Here is a 25327-nt window from a genome sequence, read left to right as displayed (position 1 = left end):
TGTTACATTTGATTCTCATACATATGAATGTACATATGTATATGCTAGTAATCATGGCTAGAACCCAAATGTGGGTTGTTGTAAACATTGACTGGCAGCAGTATCATTTTTAATAAATGACTAATGGCCAACATGTGCTGCAGAAGTCATCATTTCTGTCCTTAGCCAGCTAATAGCAACATTATTTTTAAATTAATGTTATGCACACCATTTGAAGGATGACACTTCTCCCAATGTTTTTACTTCTTAGCCAGCCATCTTGATTAATGCTGAAATGATTTTACTTTCTTGGTATTAGCCATCTTGGATTTTAACAAACAGGTGTACACACACTTACATATACACTCACTGAAATGCAGACTTGCACACATGCACTCATACATACATACACACACATTCATCCATTCACAAGGCACAGGTACACATACACATGCACACACATATTATCTCTTATTTAAACACCTTGAATTTAGGCATAGTTATCTGAAATGCGTATTGAAATATAATTTTAGTGAAAGGGAACATTTTGGCATATAATCTTTCTGGAAAATATCTCTCTGCCAGTGTTTTGCCCAAGTTTCTAACTGGCATAGTAGTATGGCACTCACAGAAACTGCACTGGATTTTGAGATGTTGATACCATCAGACTAGAAATTACTCTTATCTCACTAAAAGTACATGTCTCCCATGCTTTGCAAGTGAGAATATTTTGTTTGTTTGTTTGTTTGTTTGTTTTGGACATTTAAACCCCACCCCCCAAGTTGTCAAAGCCTTGTCTACACCATAATCCCTAAGATGTGTATTTGTTTGAATTTAGTTGGTAGGGACCCTGTAGCATTGTGATTTGCTGTTGACAGACTAGAAGGGCATATGATGTAACCTTCAGAATATTCAGATTTCTAGATTTTTCTAATGAAGTGGTTGACCACAAATGTAATTTGCTTAACCCCAGAAGGTATTTTAATTCCCTGTTTTAAATCCATTTTATTCTAAATTCTGCCTTCTTTGAAATTGCTAAATTTCCTAAATTTCTTTTAATAACAAAACCAAACACCCTGACCTTATTACTACCAGCCTGTCACCATCACAGGTCCTGCCAGTTCTTGGTGAAATGCTTAAGTTTGTTTCCATTTCTTTCTATGTCAGCATTTAATAGACTCTGTGTTCATTTGTGACACAGGATTGTCATTCCTCTTGCTATTGATCTAGTTGTAAGCCATACCATTCCACATACAGGAGTCAGTGTTGAGTAAGGCTGCCTGTACTTAGCTATCTTATCACTGGTGGCCATGTACAGACTTCCCCTTGATGTCAAAGGCAAATTGGATACAATATCAAATGAGTTCCCCTAGCATGAGGAAATTGTGGTCCTCTTTTCTTCTCCCATTTGCACTTGGCTTCCTTCAATTTAGCATTGATGAGAAGGAAGACTACTAGCTAGAAGGTAAGATTTTCAGGCAGACTAAAGATCTAGTATTTCCTATGCTGTCATTCAAAATAACAGGCTTATGAACTTCTGTTTAAAATAGCTGGGCTTTTTGACTAGAGGGCTTTTGTGTAGAAGATTTAAGATGTCAGCTTTAAATATGACATTGATAGTCTTTGGCGAAGAATGGGAGTGAATTTTTGTAGAAACTGCCTTTTTTTCTGACTGTTTATTAACAGTCTTTGTGATTTATAGTAAATGCTGGGGAGGATTTCCAGGCCCATTTATCATGAGAAGGGAGCACCTTCTTGTTCTTAATGTGAGTGTGTCATAATTAGCAATGCATGTGGGCCAGGAGATTTAGTTCTGTCTTTTCTGAAAGTCCTTCAACCTCGTATTTAATCCCAAACTGATTGAATATTTTTTCTTCTTTGAGGAAATTAATTATGCCACTGGAAAAATCATCAACTAGAGAGGGAGTTGATAACAGGCACAATGTAGGCTGGGTTAGCTAATGTATCAAAATGACATGATTAGAGTAACTCACATCTTAGACAAATTGGAATAATGGAGTCATCATTCTAATTAAAAACAGGAAGGTCTGTTTGTATGTAGCATTCATTTTCAGTAAGAGCCACACCATTTGTTTTTCATGTTCATGCATGTTTGTACACTCTGCGACCCATCAAAGGCTGTTGCTCCAAATACCAATTACGTTAAAAATATCCATCCAGATACTTTGCATTTTGTCAATGGAACTGAAGCTGAAGAAGGAGTTGGGCACTGTGTCATAAGGCCAGCATTCATAGAAGCAGTTGAAAGGTTACAAATCCATCATCATGCAACCTATTTGCCTGATTATTTTCATCAAATTAACTTATGCTTCAGGATGTTTTTGTGTTCCATAGGCTGGCCTAAGTATTGGCTTCTGTTGATAACCAGTAACACATGGACATTTCACAGTTAAGTATTGTTCTTTACTGGGTGACTTAATTTGCACTTTATTACTATATATTATAAGGCCATTTGAAGTATTTTCTTATAACAAGAAAATTATATACAATTCATCATGCCAGTCACCCTGGGATATGCACAATGACTTTACAATCTGGTCCCTGCCATCAGGGAATGTACAATTTAGTGGTGCAGGTTAGCACAATGAAATAAAATCATCTGAGAATAATGAAGTGATAAACTATGATGCGAAACAGGGAGGTATCTATAAGAATTAAAAAGTCATTAGCGATGACCTCATATTATTTGAATTTGAGCTTGAAAGATAAAGATTTAACCAAGCAGAAGAGAGGGGAAAAGTGTCACTGTAGATAGAGCAAACAGGATAAGCAAAGGCATGGAGGCAATGTGGGAGCAGAGAGGAGACAAAAGTTGCATTTGTGTTGTGAATAACAATCAGAAATAAAACTAACACTAAGGTAGGTGCTGATGGAGATCTAGCTCCAAAAACCTTATAGCAAAGAGTGTACATATCTGCCAAAAAGTCACTGTGAATTCTGAAATCAAGAGATCTCATGATACAACATATTGTCACAGAGGGTGAGTACAAAAGAGCAAATCTTTTAGTTCACCAGGGAATGAGGTCAAGGTGACTAAGAAAAGAACATTGGATTTGTGGCCAGGCGCAGTAGCTCACGCCTGTAGTCCCAGCACTTTGGGAGGCCAAGGTGGGTGAATCACGAGGTCAGGAGTTTGAGACCAGCCTCGCCAACATGGTGAAACCCCGTCTCTACTAAAAATACAAAAAATTAGCCGGGCATGGTGGCACACACTTGTGGTCCCAGCTACTCGGGAGGCTGAGGCAGGAGAATCGCTTGAACCCAGGAGGCGGAGGTTGCAGTGAGCCGTGATTGTGCCACTGCACTCCAGCCCAGGCAAGAGTGTGAGACTCCGTCTCAGAAAAAAAAAAAAAAAAAGAGAAGGAAAGAACATTGGATTTGCAATGATGAGTCGGGAAGAGAAGTGTTGTTGCTGGCAGTTAAGAAGTAGTTTTAGTAGCCAAAAGAGTTTCAAAGCCTAATTACTAGTCCTGAAGAAGTTTCTAGTGGTGAGGAAGTGGAATCAGTAAGTGTTGACTTTGACCACATCTTTAAGACGTTTTCATGATGGAAGACAGTCAGTGACTTTGTCCTGATTAAGAATGTATGGGCTAGTCTGGGTGACCACCCAGAAGGACTGTCTGTACAGCATCCACTTCTCTTGGCAATATGTTGTGTTGCTGCCTTGTGAGGGTTAGACACAGCAATTTTGTGAGTTACGGTTTTTGCCATTCACTTAGATTTCTAATGATCATGTTTACAATACAGTTATGAAGTACGATTCATTCTGTAAGGAAACTATATGACTTTTATTTTAGAAATTGCGTATGTGACTTTGAATGGGCCGACTGCAACAAGGTTTTCCTAGCACACAGTGTTGGTCTCCTTCAGTGTTTTCAACACAAAATTCTTACAACCGGCTTCATTAGGTCACTTGAAGAAAACTTTTTGGATTAATTCTGAGTCTTATTGCTTTCTGATATGATTAGAAAGATGAGTTTTGTAGTGGGTTTTGATTGTTCTCATAGCCTCAAACTTGACAGTGTTTAGTCAATGGTCACAGTAGCCTAGTGAATAGGTAATCCTTTGATACCTGTTCCTTCTACCTTCTAGTGTTCTTGTGGCAATCAAATCATGGGAGTTAACTTGCTTGAAAACTATCAAGTGCTCTGCACTTAAAAGTATTCTGATCTTACTGATCTGATGATGATGATATCCTCTTGAAGCCATAGAGTCACAGAGCAATAGGGATGTTAAGTGCCTACCCAAAGGCAGAGGATGTGTCTGTGGACAATACTCCCTGAGATTTATAGAGAAGAATTCTTTATGGCTTTACTCTAGGGTGTATTAAGCACACTAAGCATTTTACAGAATATGTGGTTGATAAAGCCTCTGGTCTCAGAAACTTACCTTCTAAATCAAGTGTCTGTGATATATCAGGTAACAGATCAGACATGAAGGGAAGCAGACAATACTGATAAGGAGAATAGCATTGACCAACATCACAAAAGAGATGTAGTCTAAGGAGAGATTGGAAGAGCAATGCCCACTTCCCAAATTGAGCAGCAGGTCTAAGTATACTGAGTAATAGGAAAGAAGACATAAAGCAGGCAAAAAGGCAGAGGCTTATGCTAAGCCACTGTGAGACTATCTTCAGGAAGACCTGTGCCTGTCTAAGCATGCTTTGTACTTTCCTAGGGAATTCAGCCCACCAACTGCCTGGGTTCTCCTGACAAGCAGTTGGACCCCATCTCTGGGCCAGTTTTTGGAACACAGTAGAGGAGATTCCTCCATGGAAGCAGTTTCTGGGTTTAAGACACTATGTACTTCCCAGTGGAAGTACATAGCCTGCTCCACCTACGATTTGTGATGGATGTGATTCTTTATGGGAAGGTCTTGACCTTGTTATAGACTCCTGGCCCTTTCTGGGTTTCTTGTGAATGCAAGCTGCCACTCAATCATTCATTCTCAGCTTTGCAGAGGCCAGAGCTCACGGGAGTCAGTGTTCACATCCACTTGCTTGCCTTTCTTCTCCTCCTTTGCTCCCATTTTTTAAAAATGGGCTTTAAAGGCAAAAGGTACAAAAATACTTGGCTTTATATTATTCTTTTTCCTGCCTGTTTGGCTGTTTGATTGAAACAGCTCTGTCTCATGCCAGAAAAGTCAGTATGATTTTTAAAATTATTTCCATAGAAACCGAAATATCAGTTTATTCTCCCATATACAAATTGCAATGCTTTCAAGACATAATGGTCCATTAGCCAACATCGGCCAGTCTTACTGGGAACATGCTGACATCCTCCATGGTGAGGTTGAATCCAAGTGCCTTTTTTTCACTCCTTTGAAATTGCATATTGAAGTTAATCTCATAGTATCCTTAAAACTATTTTTCAACTTGATATGGTTTGGTGATGCATCTCAGCATTCTCAGCTGTAAACTGGAAGTAGTAAGAGTATCTAATTTATAGTATTGTGGTGCAGATTAAGAGAAACTTCAGGGAAAGTGCTCAGCAGCCCAGTTCCTGGCATATAATGAACACTAGCACTACCAGGATGAATTATGCCCTGGATCCCCACTATGGCCATGGATATAGCCTGCTATGACCCTGTGCTTGGGCAGTGGCAAGTCACCTTTGAACATCATTAGTGATCCATAGGACATGTTCACAGGAAAGAAACATACATTAAGTGAACTGCTGGTGTGGGCAAGTAGGCTCAGGAAAGTGGTAAACTGATATCCCAGCTTATCAGAAGGAATCTGATAGAAATTGTTCAGGAACAATTGCCTAAAGAAAGCTTAAATTTCACCAAGTCAGATTAAAAATGATACAAGGTAGTCAACTTTCTCTGTTGCTAAAGGAGGACAGAATAATTATGAAAAAGTGAAATTCACAGTTTACCTCAAAATTGGGTTTTAGCCTTTAGTTTCAAACCACTTCCTTTTCTCCCAGTGGCTCCCATCTGAATAGCCCCATGTAGATATTAGCCTTGCCACGCTCCGTATGGTCCCCTGGGAGTTATCTGCATCACCTGTAATTATATTGGAATTGCAGAACTCAGACCTTGCCCCAAGCCTACCTAATTAGAATCTGCAGGTTAATAAGATCTCCAGGTGATTCCTATGCACATTAAATTTGGAGAAGCATGGGTTCATGAGTTTTCTCACCTAAATTACCTCATCCAGCCCTCTTAAAAACCTATGTGATATATTATCCCCATTTTACAAGTAAGGAAACTGAGACCCTTATGTTAAGTGCCTAGCCTAAGGTCATACAATGATGAAGTATCCAAGGTGACACTCAAAAGCAGATCATCTAACTTCCAACCCTATGCTCTTCCCAGTGTACTAAAACTGACTCTTTAAAACCAGTAAAGAAAATGCAGCTGTCTAGATATGTGGCAGTGGATTGAAAATGGGAGACAGGGCACAGGTAGGAAAAGAAGAGGCCAAGTGCCTGAGTCTGGTCAGTCTACAGAAAGGACAACCAAGCCCTGATTAGTTGTGAGTCAAACATGGTGCTGAAAAGCCATTGCCAAAATCACTCATAATTATCTTCTCAGAAAGGAAGTAGGCGTTGAGTAAGTTAGAAAAAATAGGAACTAAAAGCTGGTGATTGAAAAATGTAAAAAGCCAGTCACTTATAGTTATCATAAAAGTTCAAAACAGTCTGTTTGCAGCCTCTCTGGAAGATGTAACCTCTCATTGCACCATTGATGTGGCATTAATCTACTAGCATCTTTTTACTCAGAGATCTGCTTCACAGCACGTCATTTAGACCTCTAGCTTCCCTTCCCAGGGTGGGCTTATATGTTTGGACTTCTCTGAAGGGAAACTAAATTTTACAAACAGAAGAAAATCTGTTCAGGTGTAAGAGGGTGCACTCAGAATTTTAATTATTTGGCTCTTGTATTAGTTTCCTATTGCTGCTGTAACAAATTACCTCAAACTTAGTGATTTAAAGCAATACACATTTGTCATCCTAGAGTTCTGGAGGTCAGAAGTCAGATGTGGGTCTCACATGGTTAAAATCAAGGTGTCAGTAATGGCTGCATTCCTTTATGAAGGCTCTGAGGAACAAACTGTTTCCTACTCATGTGAGTTATTGGCAGAATTCAATTCCTTATGGTTACAGGACAGAACTCTCCATTGTCTTGCTGGCTGTTAACTGAGGGCCAGTTCCAGCTTCTAGAGGCTGCCACATTCCTTGACCTTTGGCCTCCTTTGTCCATCTTCAAAAGCCAGCATAGCAGGTCAAGTTTTTCTCACATGGCATCACTCTGGCCTCCTCTTCTGCCTCCCTCTTTCACTCGTAAGGATCCCTGTGATTACATTGGGCCCACTTGGATAATCCACGATAATCTCCCCATCTCAAGATCCTTAATATTCACATGTGTGAAATCTCCTTGGCTATATAAGGTAACATATTCACAAGTTCTATGGATCAGGATACGGACATCTTTGGGTCAGTCATTACTCCATCAACCACAGATCACTTCAGTCATTCAGGGCTTTAGCAATGTCATGTATAGTAACTTGTCTGAGAAAATGAATAGGAATGAATAGGTGTTGACCTCCTTATTACTCTTTGCAAATAAATTGAGGAGGATCTATTTCAAACATCAGGATGAGATAACAGGACAAACATCTTAGTGTATACAAGTTAGGCAAAGATAATCTTTTTCTGAAGTTACATCAGGATGTGGCCCAGATCACAACTGGACCATAATCGACTGTCTGCTCATCAATAGCATCAGAGAGTTAGCAGAAAATATATTTGATTATTACTTGCTTGTGATGATATTGGGATATGAATTATTTTATTTTCAAATTGTGCTCGGGGGGCATCCCAAGGAGGTGGGGAAGCTGCTGGGGACATAGGCTCCCTCCACTCTCCACATCCCTTGTTTCTTGTTTCCACTACAGCAATTCTGCTTTTATCAGTTTTATATATTATTCTTCTGTGTACACTTTCCATTGCTTTCTATTTCTGCGTACACTGTTTGTTGCAGAAATGGGCTAAGTGGATTTTCAGGGGGCAGGGGAGATGGGGGAAAGATTTCAAAACTGCTGACACAGACAAAATGGATTCTTCCCACTCTCTGGCTAGAACAGGTTCAGGGTTCAGAGCATCTGCCTCTGGTGGCTTAATGTGATGAGGCAGGCATAGTGCTCCAGTTCTGGAACCCAGAATTCAGAGACAAAAATGAGGGAAGAAGGGAGATAAGATCAGCTGTGGATGTTGATTCCTTTGCCTGAAGTTCATCTCATTACAGCTTATGATGAAATCAAATATGAAACCGTTCTAAATTATCTAGTAGACAGACATTTGATCCCAGTAAAACCGGAACACAGTCAAGTTGATGAAATTCATACAAGTCTTAACTGAAGAGGAGAGTTTCATATAGGACTCTCCCATTAAACATCTCATGCTCCATGTCTTTGGCAAGTTCTGGGCCTTGTGAAATGTGTTGCCAAGATCAATACCCTGTGGACTTGCTTATAGAATCCTCCCATGTACATTTCCTATACATAGTCTGGATGCCCACACAGCTTGATGGAGCAGAATGACCAATTCATCATCTCTGTTTATCTGCAGAGAAAGGGATTTACAGTTAAATTAGAATTAGACTCAAACAGCACTGGTTCTGGTGTTTGGCTTTCTGGAGGCTGTTAATCTGAATTAGTAAAAAGTCTGACTTATAAAATAGCCTTACAGAAGTGCAGTTTTAATCCTGTAAGGTTTATAAAATAACCCTGTGACTGATAAAGTATTGTAGAGAGCAGGACATTCCTAGACTTGCCTTAAGGAGCAGATTGGATTGCACAAATGTCTCTTCACATGTTTTCTCATGAAGTCCATAAACAGCCTCACTTAAAATCCCCAATACACATTAGGTTCATAAGGATTATAATCTTTGAGTTGGAAGACACCTTAAATTTTGTGGGTAGTGGGGCCAGTGGTGCAAGCGGTAAAGGAATTTACCAATACAGTTATAGGTAAAGAAAGGAAGATTTATTAAAGTATGAAAATGTGTTGCAAGGTTGCAACATCAGAGAAGGGGCTGTCTGCAAAGAGGCAGGGGCTGGAGGGAAGTTTTATAGGGTTGTGCTGGAGGGGGCTATGTACAGAAGAGGTCATTTTGCCCAAGAAGCAGGGTCACTGTACCCGTGGAATGAGGTCATTGTTTGGGATTAGCCATCTCTCAGAACAACTGTTCATTGTTCTTCCCCACCTGGGCCCTCCCACACCTGGGGCCCCTTCCTCATTGTTGCTTACTTATCAGGACTCCATATTAAAGATCACCCAACCCCACTTCAGACCCACAATAAGGATTCTTCTTCCACATTCTTTATAGCCGCTGGCTATCTGCTCACCTAAAGTGCAGGGTTCACTGGCATGCAAGGTAGTGCATTCTTTCTGTGGTCAGCTGTAAGTTTTTAAAAGTATTTCCTGATGTTGAGGTAAAATCTTCCTGACTAGATCTCCAACTCATTGGTTTTGTATTTACCATGGAAGTTCAGAACAAGCCCACTCTTTCCCTGCTGCCAGGGCAGACCTGCACATTGTTTGAAAATTTTCAGTATATGTGCCCCTCCCCCCATCCCCAACCCAGAGTCTTATTCAGGCAGAATAGTCGGTTTCTTCAACGTGGCCTTTGGCCTCATCATCTTTTCTGCATCTATTCATTAATTATGGTGCTACACATTAATCCCTTTATTGCAGAAGAGTCTGGGTGGTGTAAGCATAGAAAGACTATCACATATAGAGTCTAGCATGCCCAGACTGTCTCTTAAAGCCCATCTTTTCCCCCTGGCACTCTCAAGCTTTCCACCAGGGCCAACCCTGTCTGGAGAAGGCATCTTAAACGCCTCCCCAGCGTCTCTCCTACTGGCCTACTCTTTGATCACCTTCCCCAGCTTTGGATTCCCCTGCTAGGGTCACTAACTTGCTAAGCCATCTTCTCTGCCCCCAGTCTGGCCTACGACCATGAAGACCTAACAAATGGGTTTGGGATTAAAATGAAGCTTAGTTCTACTTGATAAAGATGGCTCACTCTGATGAATAAGATAGCAAAATCTGATCTTTGAAAAGGTTGAGCAGTTGACTTTGAAGTCATTACAAATGTGGGTCCTTTGAGAAGTTTTATTACATTGTAGTGAAGTTACTGAGTATACTTTTAGTATTTACAGACTATAGAGTGGATGGTTTAATATAGCAAATGTTAATTATTTTTCGTATCAGACATTATGTTTGTTGTAACCACTAGCATTCTTTTTAAAAGCAGTTTATTGAAATATGAAAGTAAATGATGTGTGGAAAATAACATTAATACAGTCTTAGTGAATGAAGAATATATAAACTGTGCATTAGTTTTTCATCTCCTAGGCAGAATCAAGTATTACATGGGCTAGCTTTACTCATAGCCACTTTAATATACACCTGGAAAATAAATTAGTAATGTATGAAAATAAATGTAGCAGAAGTGGAAATTTAACTAGCTGAACAGCTAACAGATTTCAGTGAAGAACTGAAAGTGACATATTATGATGCTTTGCCAACTTGAAAGTTCCATGGTATATTCCAGACAAGAATGTGGCCTTAGGCCAACTATTCATATATTGATGTTTGTCCTGCTTTTAAAGACAATGTTTCAGTTTTGTACTCACTTTTTGTCCCTGGGAGCAGTCCCAACTGGGCGCAAGGTAGGCCCACAGGAAATGAGGCCCAGACTCAGATGTAGAGCTTACATTCTTTAGCAGACTGGCTGCATCTACAGTCTCCAGCAAGCCCATGAGCAGAAGATGGAGAGTAGAGGCACTGGAAAGGTGCTGGTGAGAGCAGTCTTGCCTCCATTTAAGCAACCGTTATTCCTTTCCACAAATGCTGGTTCTCCATTTCCAACTGTGCAACTTCCCAGAGAAAGCAATTTCTTTTCACTAACACACGAAGTCCTTCACCCCTAGTTTGAGTTCTCATGGTGTCCTCCCTGAATTAAAGTCCACCCTCCTTCTTATCCCCACATCTGTATGTCTAAGTATAAAAAGCTGATGTACTTCTTCTTGTTCTTCCTATACTAATTTTCTCTAAGTGTTCATTGGCAAAATTGACTGTGCGTGGGGTCCCACCTGAGAACGCAGAAACAGATTTAGCCACAAAAATTCTTAGGATACATAATTTCAGGTATCATTTCATTGGGTCTCAGTCAAGGTTGCCCTTATGTTTAAAACAATTTTAATTTCATGTATTTATTTATATCTACTTACAAGTATTGTCAGATTTTCATATATGGTTTCTATTCACATCCATAATTTCTTACAATTCTGAAATTCAACAAGTTCTGAGAACCAATATTTTTTTCTAACCTCGAGACAAACTCATTTGATGATAAAACCTGACCTAAACTGCTGTAAAGATATTTATTTAAAACATTTATGTATTCCTCTTACCGTGAATGTTACTGCAGCAATAGTAACAAGTTTTATTAAGGGGTGCTTATCCAGATCCCATTGAGAATATTATATATGGCATATTCAGCATATTACTTTTTAAAATTAGAAACATTTGAATGCTAAAATACATCTGTTCTCAGAAGGGCTTTAGATAAGAAAGATACATACAAAACACACACACATGCACGCGCGCACACACACACACACACACACACATTTTTCTACTAAATCCATGAAACTTTGATTTAGCTGAGGAATAAGTTGATTTTGGTCGATAAATCATCTGTACTTCATGTGTATCACCTTAATGCGTTTGGTTTTGAGGAAGTAATCCCAGGGATTTTTTGTTTCCTACAGAAGTTGCTAAAAAAAAATATCTAGTAAGTGGAACTCTATCCAGAAATATTCCAAAATCAACTAGAGTCTATTTTAGCTTAGTAATAGCAGGATGACCAGCTTCTTATTAAAATAAATGAGTGCATAAATGTGAAATGATACTAGAAAACAGCCTTTTCACTTGAGAATCACAAATGTGGATACAAATTAGATTTTATCCCTCGATCCACCACCCAGTATTCTCAGTGTTGCAAATGCTCTGTGTTATATTTAAAACTTCACTTGGGAGGAATTGAGGCCAAGTTAGCCTAATCTCTGGATTAGTCTCACTTAGATTTCTGTTCTCTCAATCTTTATTTAGTAACCAAGGTCAAAAACAATTGATTAGATTTAAAGATAACTTTGCATAAATAGGGTATCATTACTGACACTAAAGAGAGATCTACAAAAGAATACAGAGAAATAAGAGCCCTGTTATATAGGTCTCCTCCCTTTCCCCCTACTGCTGGGGGAAGACACACAGTTCTCAGGAGATACAGTAGTCTCCTTATTTCTTGTACTTTCCCTAATCTCTTGATGTACTTGACAGAGGAATGTACTTGTAGTTCGCATTTACTTAGCAGATAGCAGTTTAAAATGAGCTTTCACTATATGAAAGAAAATGTCTACCTGGGAGATTAAAGGGCCAGTCTTTAAGGACACATGGCACAGGAAGTGGAAAGGCTCTCTGCACTGAGTAGTGACTGATGAGGAGCCCATGCTGGCTTTGAAGGGATCCTGTTCCTTCCCAAGCAGCAACTCAGTATGGCTCCAGCTCAGCGAGAGAGTTGTAATGTTGGAGAAGGGGCTGTAGTGAGGGCATGGGGTGGGGGCATGAACTCATTTGGGTTCAGGCAATGAATAAATGTCTGTGCTCCTTGAGTTGGGGGCTGGGGAATCCTTGCGGATCCTCTTTGTCACATTTAAACATGGGGCCACAGGACCAGGTGATCTCCAGGACCAGACTGGGCTCTCTTGACTAAGCTGCTGCTTCAGATTTGGGGAATGCGAGGGAGAGAGCAAGTCAAGTTGCTGCTGCATGCAAGGGGCTGTGAAGGCCCAGTAGATGGCAAACAGACAAACAGGCCCTGAGCACCCCACTCCCCATGAGCTAAACTGATCTCCAAAGAGGGGTTAGGCTGAAGAGACAGAGGGAGATTAGAACCTTCCCCCAAATTTAGAGACCCATTTCTGAGAGAAAGGAAAATTCAGTCCAAAGCGACAATGAGAAAAAGAAAGGTGATGGCATACCCCAGTGTTCCCAGATGCAGCTGAGGCTGGTTTGTTATAGGACACAGAGAGCAAACGATTGGTAAGGAGGAGTATTGATTATCAATAAAGGCAGAGTAGCAAATGGTGTTACTTTCCAAATGCTTTGCTTGGTCAGCTTTACAAACTTAAAATCAATCATTACAGCTGATTGGTCTCTTATGATCACACCTCCTTGTAAGAGTTACAAGGAGGTTATAAAACTTATGGTGGAGGAGGCCTAGGAGTGTGTTGTCACATTCCCTTATTCATACACCCAACAGACAGAAATTGAGGACCAACTCTAGTCACTTTGAGGCTGAGCACCAGGCCCTCAGCAATGAATACGCTCAGCACAACTAGTATCCTTTGAGGCAGCTGGGGGGCCAGGGTGCTAGGTGCTAGTCTTGGCTCGCCAACTAGCTGGGAGGCAGAGACCAGCTCCACCCTCTTTCTGAACCTCAGTTTCCTCTAATTAAAATGATAATTGAACTCACTCCTTCTTGGTAATAGAACTATATACCATATGTTTCACTAAGATCAGAGCCTCTTGATGAACCTGTGGGGTATTGAACAAGGGGGCAACAAAAAATGAAAAATTATCTTACCTGAAAAAAAAGGGACAGTTCAACATCTAAGGCACTACATCTATATCCGCATCCAGAAGGCATGCAAACTTGGCTTAAGGTTTTTATGTTGAGTGAGGGTGGCAAGGTTTTCTGGAAGACAAGGCAGTGTGATGGAAAGCCAAGGAACTTGGATACACATAGGCCTGGTTCTCTTCAAACTTTTCAACTTGGGCCAGTCACTGGACCTCCTAAGCCTCACATTTCCTATCTGTAAAATGGGGATGGTAAACCCCACTCTGCCGGTAATTCATGGATCATAGGCCCTTCTGCTGAACTGGGCTGTTTTCCATCTGATTTGAGAGTAAATGAGGCAATGAATTATGTTGTTTCTCTTTCAGCCCACCCTTGGCCACTCCCCAGCCCCCACCTGCAGTGCAAACCAGTGGGGGTTCTGGCAGCTCCAGTGAATCGGAGAGCAGCTCTGAGTCAGATTCAGACACTGAAAGTAGCACCACTGACAGCGAATCTAATGAGGCACCTCGTGTGGCCACTCCAGAGGTGAGTAAAGGTGCCAGAGCCCTAACCATGATCTGCCTGTCCTGGAGGCAGCACCCTCAACACACACACACACACACACACACACACACACTCACACTTTCAGCACAATAATTAATTCAGCACAATAACCACTTCAGAAAAGTATCCAGATATTTAACAGCATTCTTAAAAAACATATATTCACATAGTCCTAACATGCATACATGTTTTGCTGTGTGACTGATTTGCTGTGTGACTCACTTAGCTACTCTTAGCATAGTAAAACTAGCATAGTAATGAATAGACTAGCAGCTTGTCTTCTGAGAGAACCAATGAAGCCAGTCAAGATCCAATTCTGGCCTTGGGGACACTAACCCTTACTCTAGATTAAAGTGATTAAAGTGTGAATTGCCACTTGGCAAGTAAGACCCAAGAAGTATGGTTTTCCTTAAAGGTAAAATGATTATTTAAATGTTATATGTTCTTTATTTTAATATGCATCCTTCAAGTGTGTTTGATAATAATTCACCAAGACATTTAACACAGCTCCATGAAATACTAAAATAATAATTTTGAAATAAAAGAATTTGCTTCACATCCACTCTGAGTCCAGGATAGCTACTCAATTTCCCTGAGCCTGCATTTGGTTACAGCAAGTAAATTCCACCCTCAACCCCTGGATCTCCATACACTTGTTTTTCAATAATCAGAAAAGAAAAATAGGAGACAATAATGAATTACTGCTATTAATAATAGAAATACCTGTTGAACATGGACCATGCGTGTGTCAGGTACTGTGCTGAGCTCTTGACTTGCATTGTCTCATATCATCCTCATGACAACCTTACAGAGTACTTATTATTATCTTTGTTTTATAGATGAGAGAATAAAGTTCTAGGAGGTTAAAAAGAACTTTCCCAAGATCTCACAGATAGACAGTGGTAGAGCCAGGACTGAAAACCCCAGTCTATGTGTATCCAGAGCTGATGTTCTCAACCCGAGAACTCTGCTGCCCACAGTGGCAGCCGATACAACTTCCTCAACCCTTGCCTGCCATTGTCTTGTGCAGGTTGCTATCACAACTACTCAAGTGTTTTTAATTCTGTCACCCTCTATTGGCTGGTACCATAAGCCTCAGCTGATGGCTTTCAAAAGAAGAGCTCTTGTAATAAAAATGATGACTCTTTTTTCAGCTGGCAGAACTCAGAGTTAGGAATCAAGGACCCGAATAGTACACATCATTGCCATGGTTTAGTGGATGCTAATGTCTGCATGCATGTCCCTATAAATTGGTTATTGCCCATACACCAAAGAAAGCTCAGTGGTTTCTATTTTTTGGAAGTAAACTCTTTTTGTCCTTCAGTAAAAATACAAAAGGCCTAATCTGTTTGCAGGGAATGACAGCATCACATAGAAGGCACTGGCACTCTGGCAGCTGGAAAGCGTTTCCTTTTGAATTATACCTGAGGTGCGCTTATGTTCCTTTCAGGATCGGAGACTATTACCTCTGCCTCCTGGTGAGAGGTTGACTGATGATTCCCACAAAGGATTTTGGAAATAGGTTTCCCTCATGGGCATCCCTGCCAACCGACTAGAACATCTATCTGTGAATAATTCTTTTCTTTCTGGCCAAAGTAGAGAATATTTTCAGAGAAGGAGTAGAAATGAGTTTAAATAACTAGACTGCAGCTGGTTTGTATCTGGCTATTTAGGTCATTTGAATATTATGGATAGTGGGTGTATGCAGGTGTGTGTGTATGAGTGTGTGTATTTGTATATGTGTGAACAGTCACTTGACATCCAAGGCTTTTAGTAGTAGTCTCTGTACTGAGGGTTCTCTTGAATCCTTCCCAAGTGTAAAAATCATTCTTGCTGCTGTTTCTCAATCTGCAGCCTGAACCACCCTCAACCAACAAGTGGCAACTGGATAAATGGCTTAACAAAGTGACATCCCAGAACAAGTCTTTTATTTGTAGCCAAAATGAAACACCCATGGAGACTATTTCTCTGCCTCCTCCAATCATCCAACCAATGGAAGTCCAGATGAAAGTGAAGACGAATGCCAGTCAGGTCCCAGCTGAACCCAAAGAAAGGCCTCTCCTCAGCCTCATTAGGGATAAAGTCCGTCCACGGCCCACTCAGAAAATTCCAGAAACAAAGGCTTTGAAGCATAAGTTGTCAACAACTAGTGAGACAGTGGCTCAAAGGACAATTGGGAAAAAACAGCCCAAAAAGGTTGAGAAGAACACCAGCATTGACGAGTTTACCTGGCCCAAACCAAACATTACCAGCAGCACTCCCAAAGAAAAAGAAAGCGTGGAGCTTCCTGACCCACCAAGAGGCCGCAGCAAAGCCACTGCCCACAAACCAGCCCCTAGGAAAGAACCAAGACCTAACATGCCCTTGGCTACTGAGAAGAAGAAGTACCGAGGGCCTGGCAAGATTGTGCCAAAGTCTCGGGAATTCATTGAAACAGATTCATCTACATCTGACTCCAACACAGATCAGGAAGAGACCCTGCAAATCAAAGTCCTGCCTCCGTGCATTATTTCTGGAGGTAATACTGCCAAATCCAAGGAAATCTGTGGTGCCAGTCTGACCCTCAGCACCTTAATGAGTAGCAGTGGCAGCAACAACAACTTATCCATCAGTAATGAAGAGCCAACATTTTCACCCATTCCTGTCATGCAAACTGAAATGCTGTCCCCTCTGCGAGATCATGAGAACCTGAAAAACCTCTGGGTGAAGATTGACCTTGACTTACTCTCTAGAGTACCTGGCCACAACTCACTCCATGCAGCACCTGCCAAGCCAGACCACAAGGAGACTGCCACAAAACCCAAGCGTCAGACAGCTGTCACAGCTGTGGAGAAACCAGCCCCTAAGGGCAAGCGTAAGCACAAGGTAAGCGGTCCAAAGTGGCCTGCCAAGTGCTTGTGAGCAGTGTCTGTTTGTTGTCTAACTTGATCTTGAGCCTCATTTTCAAGGAAGCCAATGGCAGTGCATTGCAGATTTTGGTAAAGGTGATGATGCTTTCTGTGGGAAATGCAGTATTTGACATGACTAGAGAGGAAAAACTAGGAATGATCTGTAGCCAGTGGCAAGAGTGTCCATTATGGCATATGAGGACTTAGGATGCATAGGAAAGAAAAATACGCAAGTGCCCTCAATGTCCAAATGCATCTTCTGGGGCTTCTTCATTTCTCTGGACAAACATTAGCATCTCCACAGCCTAGTTATACTCTGAGCCTCCTGGGTCCTACCAACCACATGTTCTGCCCAGCCTGCTGGGATCACTGACCTATGTGGTAGGCTTGACTTGGGAAAATCTTACCTGCAGGAGGTTAGAGCTGAATTCCAAGGCTATAAAGTATACTCATAAGGTGAAATCCAGAGTGGCCATTTTCATTTGAACTACGTCTAGAGAAATGGTTTGGTATCCAATACACTCATTCTGTTGTATCTCCACATCTCAGGGTAGGATTTTTTAAGAGTGATGTTATCTCATGATGATATTCAGGTAATCTTATTTCTGTCCCAGTGCTGTCACAGTGGCTAGAAAGGAGGTTGGTTCTCAGTCCTTTCTTCATTTATTCTGTCCCTTTCCAGGAAAGACTTAAGATTCCTCATTGAGCTGCAGCCCCCACTGTGGCCAGGCCATCCTACTGACTAGGATGCTGCAAGAATGATTGCAGTCATCATTCAGATTGACTTTACAAGTTCCAAAACAGAGGGTATTCTCTCTGAGTTGCATACCAACATACCTAATGAGAGTACAGTTTGAGCATCCCAAATCTGAAAATCCAAAATCCAAAATGCTCCAAATCTGAAACATTTTGAGCACTGACATGACACTCAGGAAAAATAAATGTTCATTGGAGCATTTTCAGATTTTGGATTTTTGAATTTGAGATGCTCAACTGGTAAGTTTAATGCAAATATTCCAAAATTCAAAAATATTCAAAATCTGAAACACTTCTGGTCCCAACTATTCTGGATAATGGCTACTCAACCTATATTCCAAAATAGGGACCAAGAAGTCAAAGATCTTTGCCCTACCACTGATTCTCCACAATTAGTGATGATGACAGTATAACCACAGCTAACAATGTACCTTCAAAACAGCACATGCAAAAGTCCAAAGGTGTGCTTTGAATGTGGTTCATTTCCTTGCATGGTGCTCATTGTATAAGCAGTCTTTACATGTCAGCCATGATCCCCATGCTGCTTGGACAGGATTTATGTTACATTCAAGTTACAATATTAGTCTCCAAACTACTCATTTGTGGGGGCATTGTTGATGGGAGAAGTGTCCAAAATTTAATAGATTCTCTTTACTTTTGTCGTGAGATTCTCATGCCAGTCGGTCTTTACACAGAGGTTCAGATCACACAGTTCCACTCTCCCAAATGCCAACTTCTTGGTAGGACTAGGCTAGGCAAGTTGATTGCTTTTCTGTCTGATCAAAGGTGCACATTTAACTCTCCTACCTAATCTAGAAGTTAAAATAAAAGCGAACTATGTATCTTGCTCATGTTTTTAGTGTATAAAATATGGTTGTCTGAATGGTGCCATGCATTTCAAGCTCTGTGTATTTTTTCCTTGTCAAAGCCAACAGAAGTTGCAGAGAAGATCCCTGAGAAGAAGCAGCGCCTGGAGGAGGCCACAACTATCTGCTTGCTCCCCCCTTGCATCTCACCAGCCCCACCCCACAAGCCTCCCAACACTAGAGAGTGAGTTTGCCCTGTCTCTGTATGGTGGCTTGGTATGATTGTTCAGACTCCTAAGAAATCCTGATTGAACCTGTTTGGGGGATCCTACCCCAGAATACTTTAAGGTAAAAAACAGAAGTCTCTCAGTCAAGGCCTGACAGCTGTCCCTGGCCACTGGTCTAACAAGGGTGTGATGAGGGGTGGAACATAGGCTGCCAGAATTGGGGTGACTCCATGAGCTTTTAGCAACATTTCTTTACTGTAATTCAGATTTATCACTAAAATTAGTCAAAATGAACTTTTAGCACTCAGTGAAGGGTAAAAGGAAGTAAATAAATTAACAAGAAGCGTCAAGAGAAGCCCTATCACTTTCACCAGATCACTTGCTTCTACCCAACGTTCAGTTCTGATGGTGATTAGCCAATTTCCCTGGAAAAGCAACTCTTTGATCTTGACAGAATGAGGCAGCTGCTTCCTCTTTGATGTCATTACTTAACATTGATATGAATCTTGAGGACCAGTAGCTATGTCCGGAATTCCACAGAAGCCAAGGGAATGAAAACATAAAATGCTGGCTTTTCCTGACACAGAGCCGTCCCAGGACGAGGGCCACTCCCAGACAGCTCATCTCTCTGGCCTCCCCAAACATGTCATTCCAAGGAGCTGGCACCCCTTTTTCCTTCTCTTTCTGTGTGGAAGGTTCCAGAGTCCATCAGGAGGCCTCCTGGCACCTCCTCACTCAAACAGCTTGAGTCTTCTCCAGAGAAGTCCTGCCTTCTGTTTCTGCCAAGCATTGTGACCAAGTTATTTCTGTCTTATAAATATCACTTAACTAACAATCACGTCAGCTACTTGAACCATTCTGTCTGAGTAATTATTGCCATAAATTCATTCAACGTTAGAGATTACTTCCATCAAAGCCCAGTTTTGGAGCTTATTAGCAGCCCAGAGCAGAGAGGCAATCTGGCTAACTGCTGCTAACAATTGATTTCACAGATTACAGTTTAACATCAGTGATATGGCATCAATCTGCTACAGATAAGATGTCGGAAATAAGTTATCAGCTTACATTTGTCTGGATCTTTGTTGTTTTGAGATGAAAGGAAAGAAAAGATCAATTACCACTAGATCTGGTTTAACTAATAAGGAGATTTGGGTCCTGGGCTGCTCTCTCCCTGAGAATCAGTAGTTATTGGTGAGGTGCGTCTGTATTCTCTGATATAACTTTGCTCTGAAACATCCCTTCACATACATACTTGAAGTTCTCAGAACTAGAGACCCTTCCAGTGGAGCAACCTGACCCCTTCACCTCAGGGTAGATCAGGCATGTGAGGAGACATGCTCCCCTGATGGTCAGGCATGGTCATTCCAGAGCCCTCCTCCACTGTTTGCAAGGAAGAAGTACTAAAATGGCATAGCTGTGGTGGCACTGCTTCCTCAGTTTCCAGGCTTGGACCAATTTGGGCCATCCAGCCTTGCCACAACCTTCAGTCCCCACTGCTACATTCTCTAGGTGACCCAGTGGCCTGTCACTTTCCCCATCTTATAAAAGAGAGATGACCAAGTATTACATAAAGATCTAGTCATTTGAGTTGGTTCTTACCAAATGTCATGCTCAGGGTTGGGGTCCAGCCCCAGCTGACGTCTGAGGCGAGTGTGTGGATGTGGGGCAGGGAGCTGGAAGAACACTCAAAGAGACAGCAGGTAAATGAGACATAGCTTTATTCAGCAGCTCCTTCACAGGGTGAGTGTTACATTTATACATTACACAAACAATAGTGGCTGAGAGCCAGGTGGTGAGCTTCTCTATGTTACGTCTTCATGGCTATGATTATATAAGACGTGGGACTGTGTGCTTGTGCCACAATCCACTGAGTCATCTAGGCTGTTTACTTCAGCCTATGCCTGCTGCCCTATGCCTGCTTGACTGTAGCACAGCCATGTTCCTTACACCAAATGGTGTCTTTAATCCACTACCTTTACAATGTCTCTGCTTTTCTAGTAGGTAGGAAAGCAGTGTTTCCCTTGTAGCATTTATCGTTCAGAAAGAGCCTCAATCAGTTTCTTATGCCCATCAAACAGATGAGTTTTCTCTGGAAAACTTTCTGGAGTTGAGGAAGAATAAAGCAATGACTGACCTCTTAGCGGTCTCCTCCTGGGAATCCTCTCCTCAAGCTTTGCTCCTTTGTGCCTTATTAACCTTTCAAACAAAATGGGAGACAACATTCACTTTTCTAAATGACTATTCTAAACCTAACAAAGATTCCACACCAGACTATGACAGCTATAGTTCTCCATACTTCAACAGAAGGACTCTCCTGGACCTCCCCTTCTTTTTTAGAGCTGGTACCTTCAGCAGACCCTCTAAGAATTGAGTGCAGGTGGTGATGCTCTTCTTTTCTCTACTGTTCTCCTCTGGCCTATTGGAAGAGGTACCCAAAGACGTAAAAGCTGTTTTTGTAATTGGAAGTCGTAACAATGACTGAGTGGTCTCTAGAAAATGCTCTCTGGGTGTCTTTCACCAAAGAAGTCTTTAAAGACCCCATGGTTCCAGATCATGACCAGGCAGATGTAAAAGGGCCAGGTCACGGGTACTCACTGTACAGAATGCAATGAATTCCCACTGGTTGGTTTAGTGGCAGACAGGCAGGCATTGCATGACTGTAGTTGCCAATGGCAAAGTAACTGCCTCTCAGAAGTAGCTCTTTCCCTTGCAGCCCCCAGTTTCTTCTCAGGCAGCTCAAGTAGTGGGGGAGTAGTTACAGCTAATGAGCCACCATTCACCTCCTGTAGATGCCACAGCCATGCTTGACATCCACACATATAAATTCCCAAAGGTCTGGTGCCTTTGTAATTATTACACTTAATGTGATCTGCTATTTGTGGAGCTTCCTCATGGACAAGAATCTTGATCCATATATTCACCATCATTTTAATCAGGCATCACTAGTATTTTAAAATGGTTATACATGTCAAAGCAATTTTTAAAATCCATTGGAAAGTATTTTTAATTAATTTTAATCAATTGAGGTAATGACTGAAACAGTTGTGTTTTTTCAGTTTCACTACACAACAAAAATTAACATAGGGCCACATTTATGAAACAAAAGATGGAGAAGATGACACATATTACAACTGGCAAATTTGTGCAACACAGTGGAAGTGGGCCAAGGGGTCTGCAATGACTTCTATTTCAGGGAATCAGACCACTTGAATGCTTGTTCATCTTTGATTTGTTGTTTTGAGATATTGTAAATCTATATTTCCAGACACTGACTGAAATTGACCAAGAGGAAAACAAATTCTTGTTGACTTAATTTGCTATTGAAAATGTAGTCAATAATCATGAAAAGTAAATAGCTGAACAGTGCAATATTAGTTGTCTAAGAAAAGATTAAAATTCAAGTAATCTTCATTGATTAGTCTAAGACAGTAACTAAAATGAAAATCCATGACCCAATTACCAGGTTAAGCAGCTAGCATAAGGTTTCACTTGTTCTGTTTTATTTGAAGTCTCAGACTATTTGATGGTGCCCATTTAATGGGCAGATAAATCAGTTTGAAAGCACGGGAGTACTTTTAAAATTACAGATGTCTAATGTGAATATGACGAAATAATATTTTTAAATGGAGTTTTGTAAAGTGGAGTACATCAGTACTTCAGTATAACAATTTAAGGTCAGAGGCTCATTATGCTTGGTGTTGGAGTAGAACATTCTGTATATACAATTTGCATTGTATGTCACAAAACTATTTAGTGCATTATTTATTTCTAAGTAATGCATAAGCATAATATTTCTTAAGAAAATATTCTTCCACTGATTGTTTATTGTGCCATTTATTGCATGATTGTGCAGTTAAGTCCTAGGGCAAAATAAGTAGGAACCATCCTGGAAAATGATGGGATTAAAGTCTTCATTGTATTTTCCATAAAAATCTAATTAACAGTAATCTTGAAAAGTTGAAAATATCCTACTGTAGCACACTCCATTAGACATTTACATTTGTCATGGAGTTCTGCTGCAAAGACATGAATTTATTCTTGGATACATATGTATACATATATCTATATTTATATAGAGAGATATCTGTATTTATATAGATATCTATATCCATGTCTATATGCATTTTTATATATACTCTTCACCATAGTTAGAGGGATAGCAATTAAAATATGACTTCAGCTGACAGTACTAGCATCATGGGGAAAATCAGAATAAAGAAAGAGAAGACTTTATGACACCCTACACTTTTTGTTTTCCACAGAAATAATTCATCCAGGAGAGCAAATAGAAGAAAGGAAGAGAAACTATTTCCTCCTCCACTTTCCCCACTGCCAGAGGATCCTCCACGCCGCAGAAATGTCAGTGGCAATAATGGTCCCTTTAGTCAAGACAAAAGCATCTCTGTGACTGGACAAATCACATCTACCAAACCTAAGAGAACTGAAGGCAAATTCTGTGCTACTTTCAAAGGGATATCGGTAAATGTAAGCATCTTGGAAGAAATACTGTAATTGTCGGATAGAAACAAGTTAACTCAGCTCATCTAACTTGATCATTTGGGGATGTTGCAGGAGGAAGGGAGGAAGATGCAGAGAAAAAGTATGAGAGGCCTGTGTATACAAACACACAAACTCTCCATTATTTCTCTTTGTATAGTGCCTAGTATATTATCACAAATAATTAGGTATTATAAATGCTACAGATGTTATTATGACACTGATAATGCTTAAAAGAATCTGCAAAGTCATTTCCACAAGGGCTAAAATCTACTGGGTAAACATGATAAATATATTAATATTTGCTCCTAGAAATATATCATCCTTCTTAGGGAAATCATTAGGCTTCTCTGATAGCAGTGAGCAACCAGTGCCTCTTCTTGGGCCATTCTTTCTTTCTATTAATGATTTGAAATCTGGGAGACTTTGTGGTATAATTTTTGCCTTACCCTATGAGTTAAGACACTTAACTCTCAACTTGCATAGTGCTAGCACTGCAACAAATTTGCTCTATGACTTTGGGCCAATCAGGAAACATCTCTGAGATAATAACATGAGTGGATTTGACTAGATGATCTATAAAGCTTCTTCTAGCTCCAAAAACGTTTGCAATTTTGTGCTCGCAGAGTCTTCTCTATTCCATTTAGGCATGAAGTCCTGTTTATTGACTCAACGGGTGAGTAAGTACGGAGAGATGACATTTCTATATAACTTACATGATCATGGCTGAATTCAGCCATTTCCAGTCAGATGTGCCAGGACTGACATAAATGCCACGTGTGGTGGATATAATGTTTCAGGGTTCTTGCCATACATCTTGGCCATAGAGACAAATGATACTGTCTTGGGCTGGCCTAACTGTTTGGTCTAGGCCAATCTGACTGTGGCAGTGGAGACATGGAGCTGGCTTACAAGTTTTTTATGGCTCTGTTTCCTTTAAAATGTTTAGGTTGTAAAAAATATTTGTTTTCTTCGTATCCATCATAGCAATTTGTAGATGCATAGGTTCTCAGCACATTTATATCAGTGAGATCTAGGTGGTAATAATTATTTCATATTCAGAAGGTCCAGGATCAACTGTAAAAGATCCACATAAATATAAGAGATACATTTCACATTTGGCTTTTGTCTTTAAAGTGACCCTGTTGACTATGGGAAACATCCGTGCATACGTGCATGCATGCACTCAGCAAATGCTGAGGGCACTGGGCTGTGGGGTGGAGGGACAGTATCATAAATCAGAGATGGCTCCAGTGTTCAAAGAGCTCTCAGTCTAAAGTGAGCAATGAGACATGTGCTCAAAGGACTAGAATGTAAAATAGCTGGTGATTGGTGTCTTAGGGCAGGTCTCTGAATGGTCCAAGGACGATTAAAGCACTTCTGGCTGTAGGCATAAGGCAGTTTTCCTGATGGAGGAGGCGTTTCCTGAGTTGGTCCTTAATAGATGAGTAGGGTTTAAAAATGAAGGGAAGTGGATGAAGAAAATGTGGTCTATCCACAAAAATGGAAAAGGAAGGAAATCCTGTCATATGCTACAACATGGATGAACCTTGAAGACATTATGCTAAGTGAAATAAGCCAGACACCAAAGGCCAAGACCATATGATTCCATTGACACGAGTTCTGCAGAGTAGTTAAATTCATAGAGACAGAAAGTAGAATGGGGGTTGCAAGGGTCTAAGGCAAAGGGTAAATGAGGAGATACTGTTTAATGGGTACAGAGTTTCAGTTTTGCAAGATGGAAAGGGTTCTGGAGATTGGTTGCACAACAGTGTGAATATACTTAACATGACTGAACTGTACACTTAAGAATGGTTAAGATGATAAATTTTATTATATGTGTATTTTACCACAATTTTAAAATTTTCAAAATGCAACGAAAATAGTAAGTTGAATAAATTATCACAAGGTGGTAAAAAAAAAAAGAGAGAGAGAGAAATGAATGGAAGGCTTT

At 40.6% G+C, this 25327-nt stretch overlaps 1 protein-coding gene across 6 annotated transcripts in view; it reads left to right on the top strand.

Moving 5' to 3' along the window:
• Positions 1-25327, top strand: part of AFF2 (AF4/FMR2 family member 2) — a 494138-nt gene that overhangs the window by 444165 nt on the left and 24646 nt on the right. For all 6 annotated transcript variants that reach the window (XM_031660490.1, XM_017953742.3, XM_017953743.3 and 3 more), the window contains 4 exons: positions 14022-14181; positions 16054-17064; positions 18772-18893; positions 23139-23361. In XM_031660490.1, the coding sequence (XP_031516350.1) occupies positions 14022-14181; positions 16054-17064; positions 18772-18893; positions 23139-23361 (1516 nt within the window). The remainder of the gene's footprint in view (positions 1-14021; positions 14182-16053; positions 17065-18771; positions 18894-23138; positions 23362-25327) is intronic.

Source organism: Papio anubis, chromosome X, assembly GCF_008728515.1.
Source record: "Papio anubis isolate 15944 chromosome X, Panubis1.0, whole genome shotgun sequence".
Classification (NCBI taxonomy): domain Eukaryota; kingdom Metazoa; phylum Chordata; class Mammalia; order Primates; family Cercopithecidae; genus Papio; species Papio anubis.
This window is presented reverse-complemented; position numbering and strand designations above follow the sequence as displayed.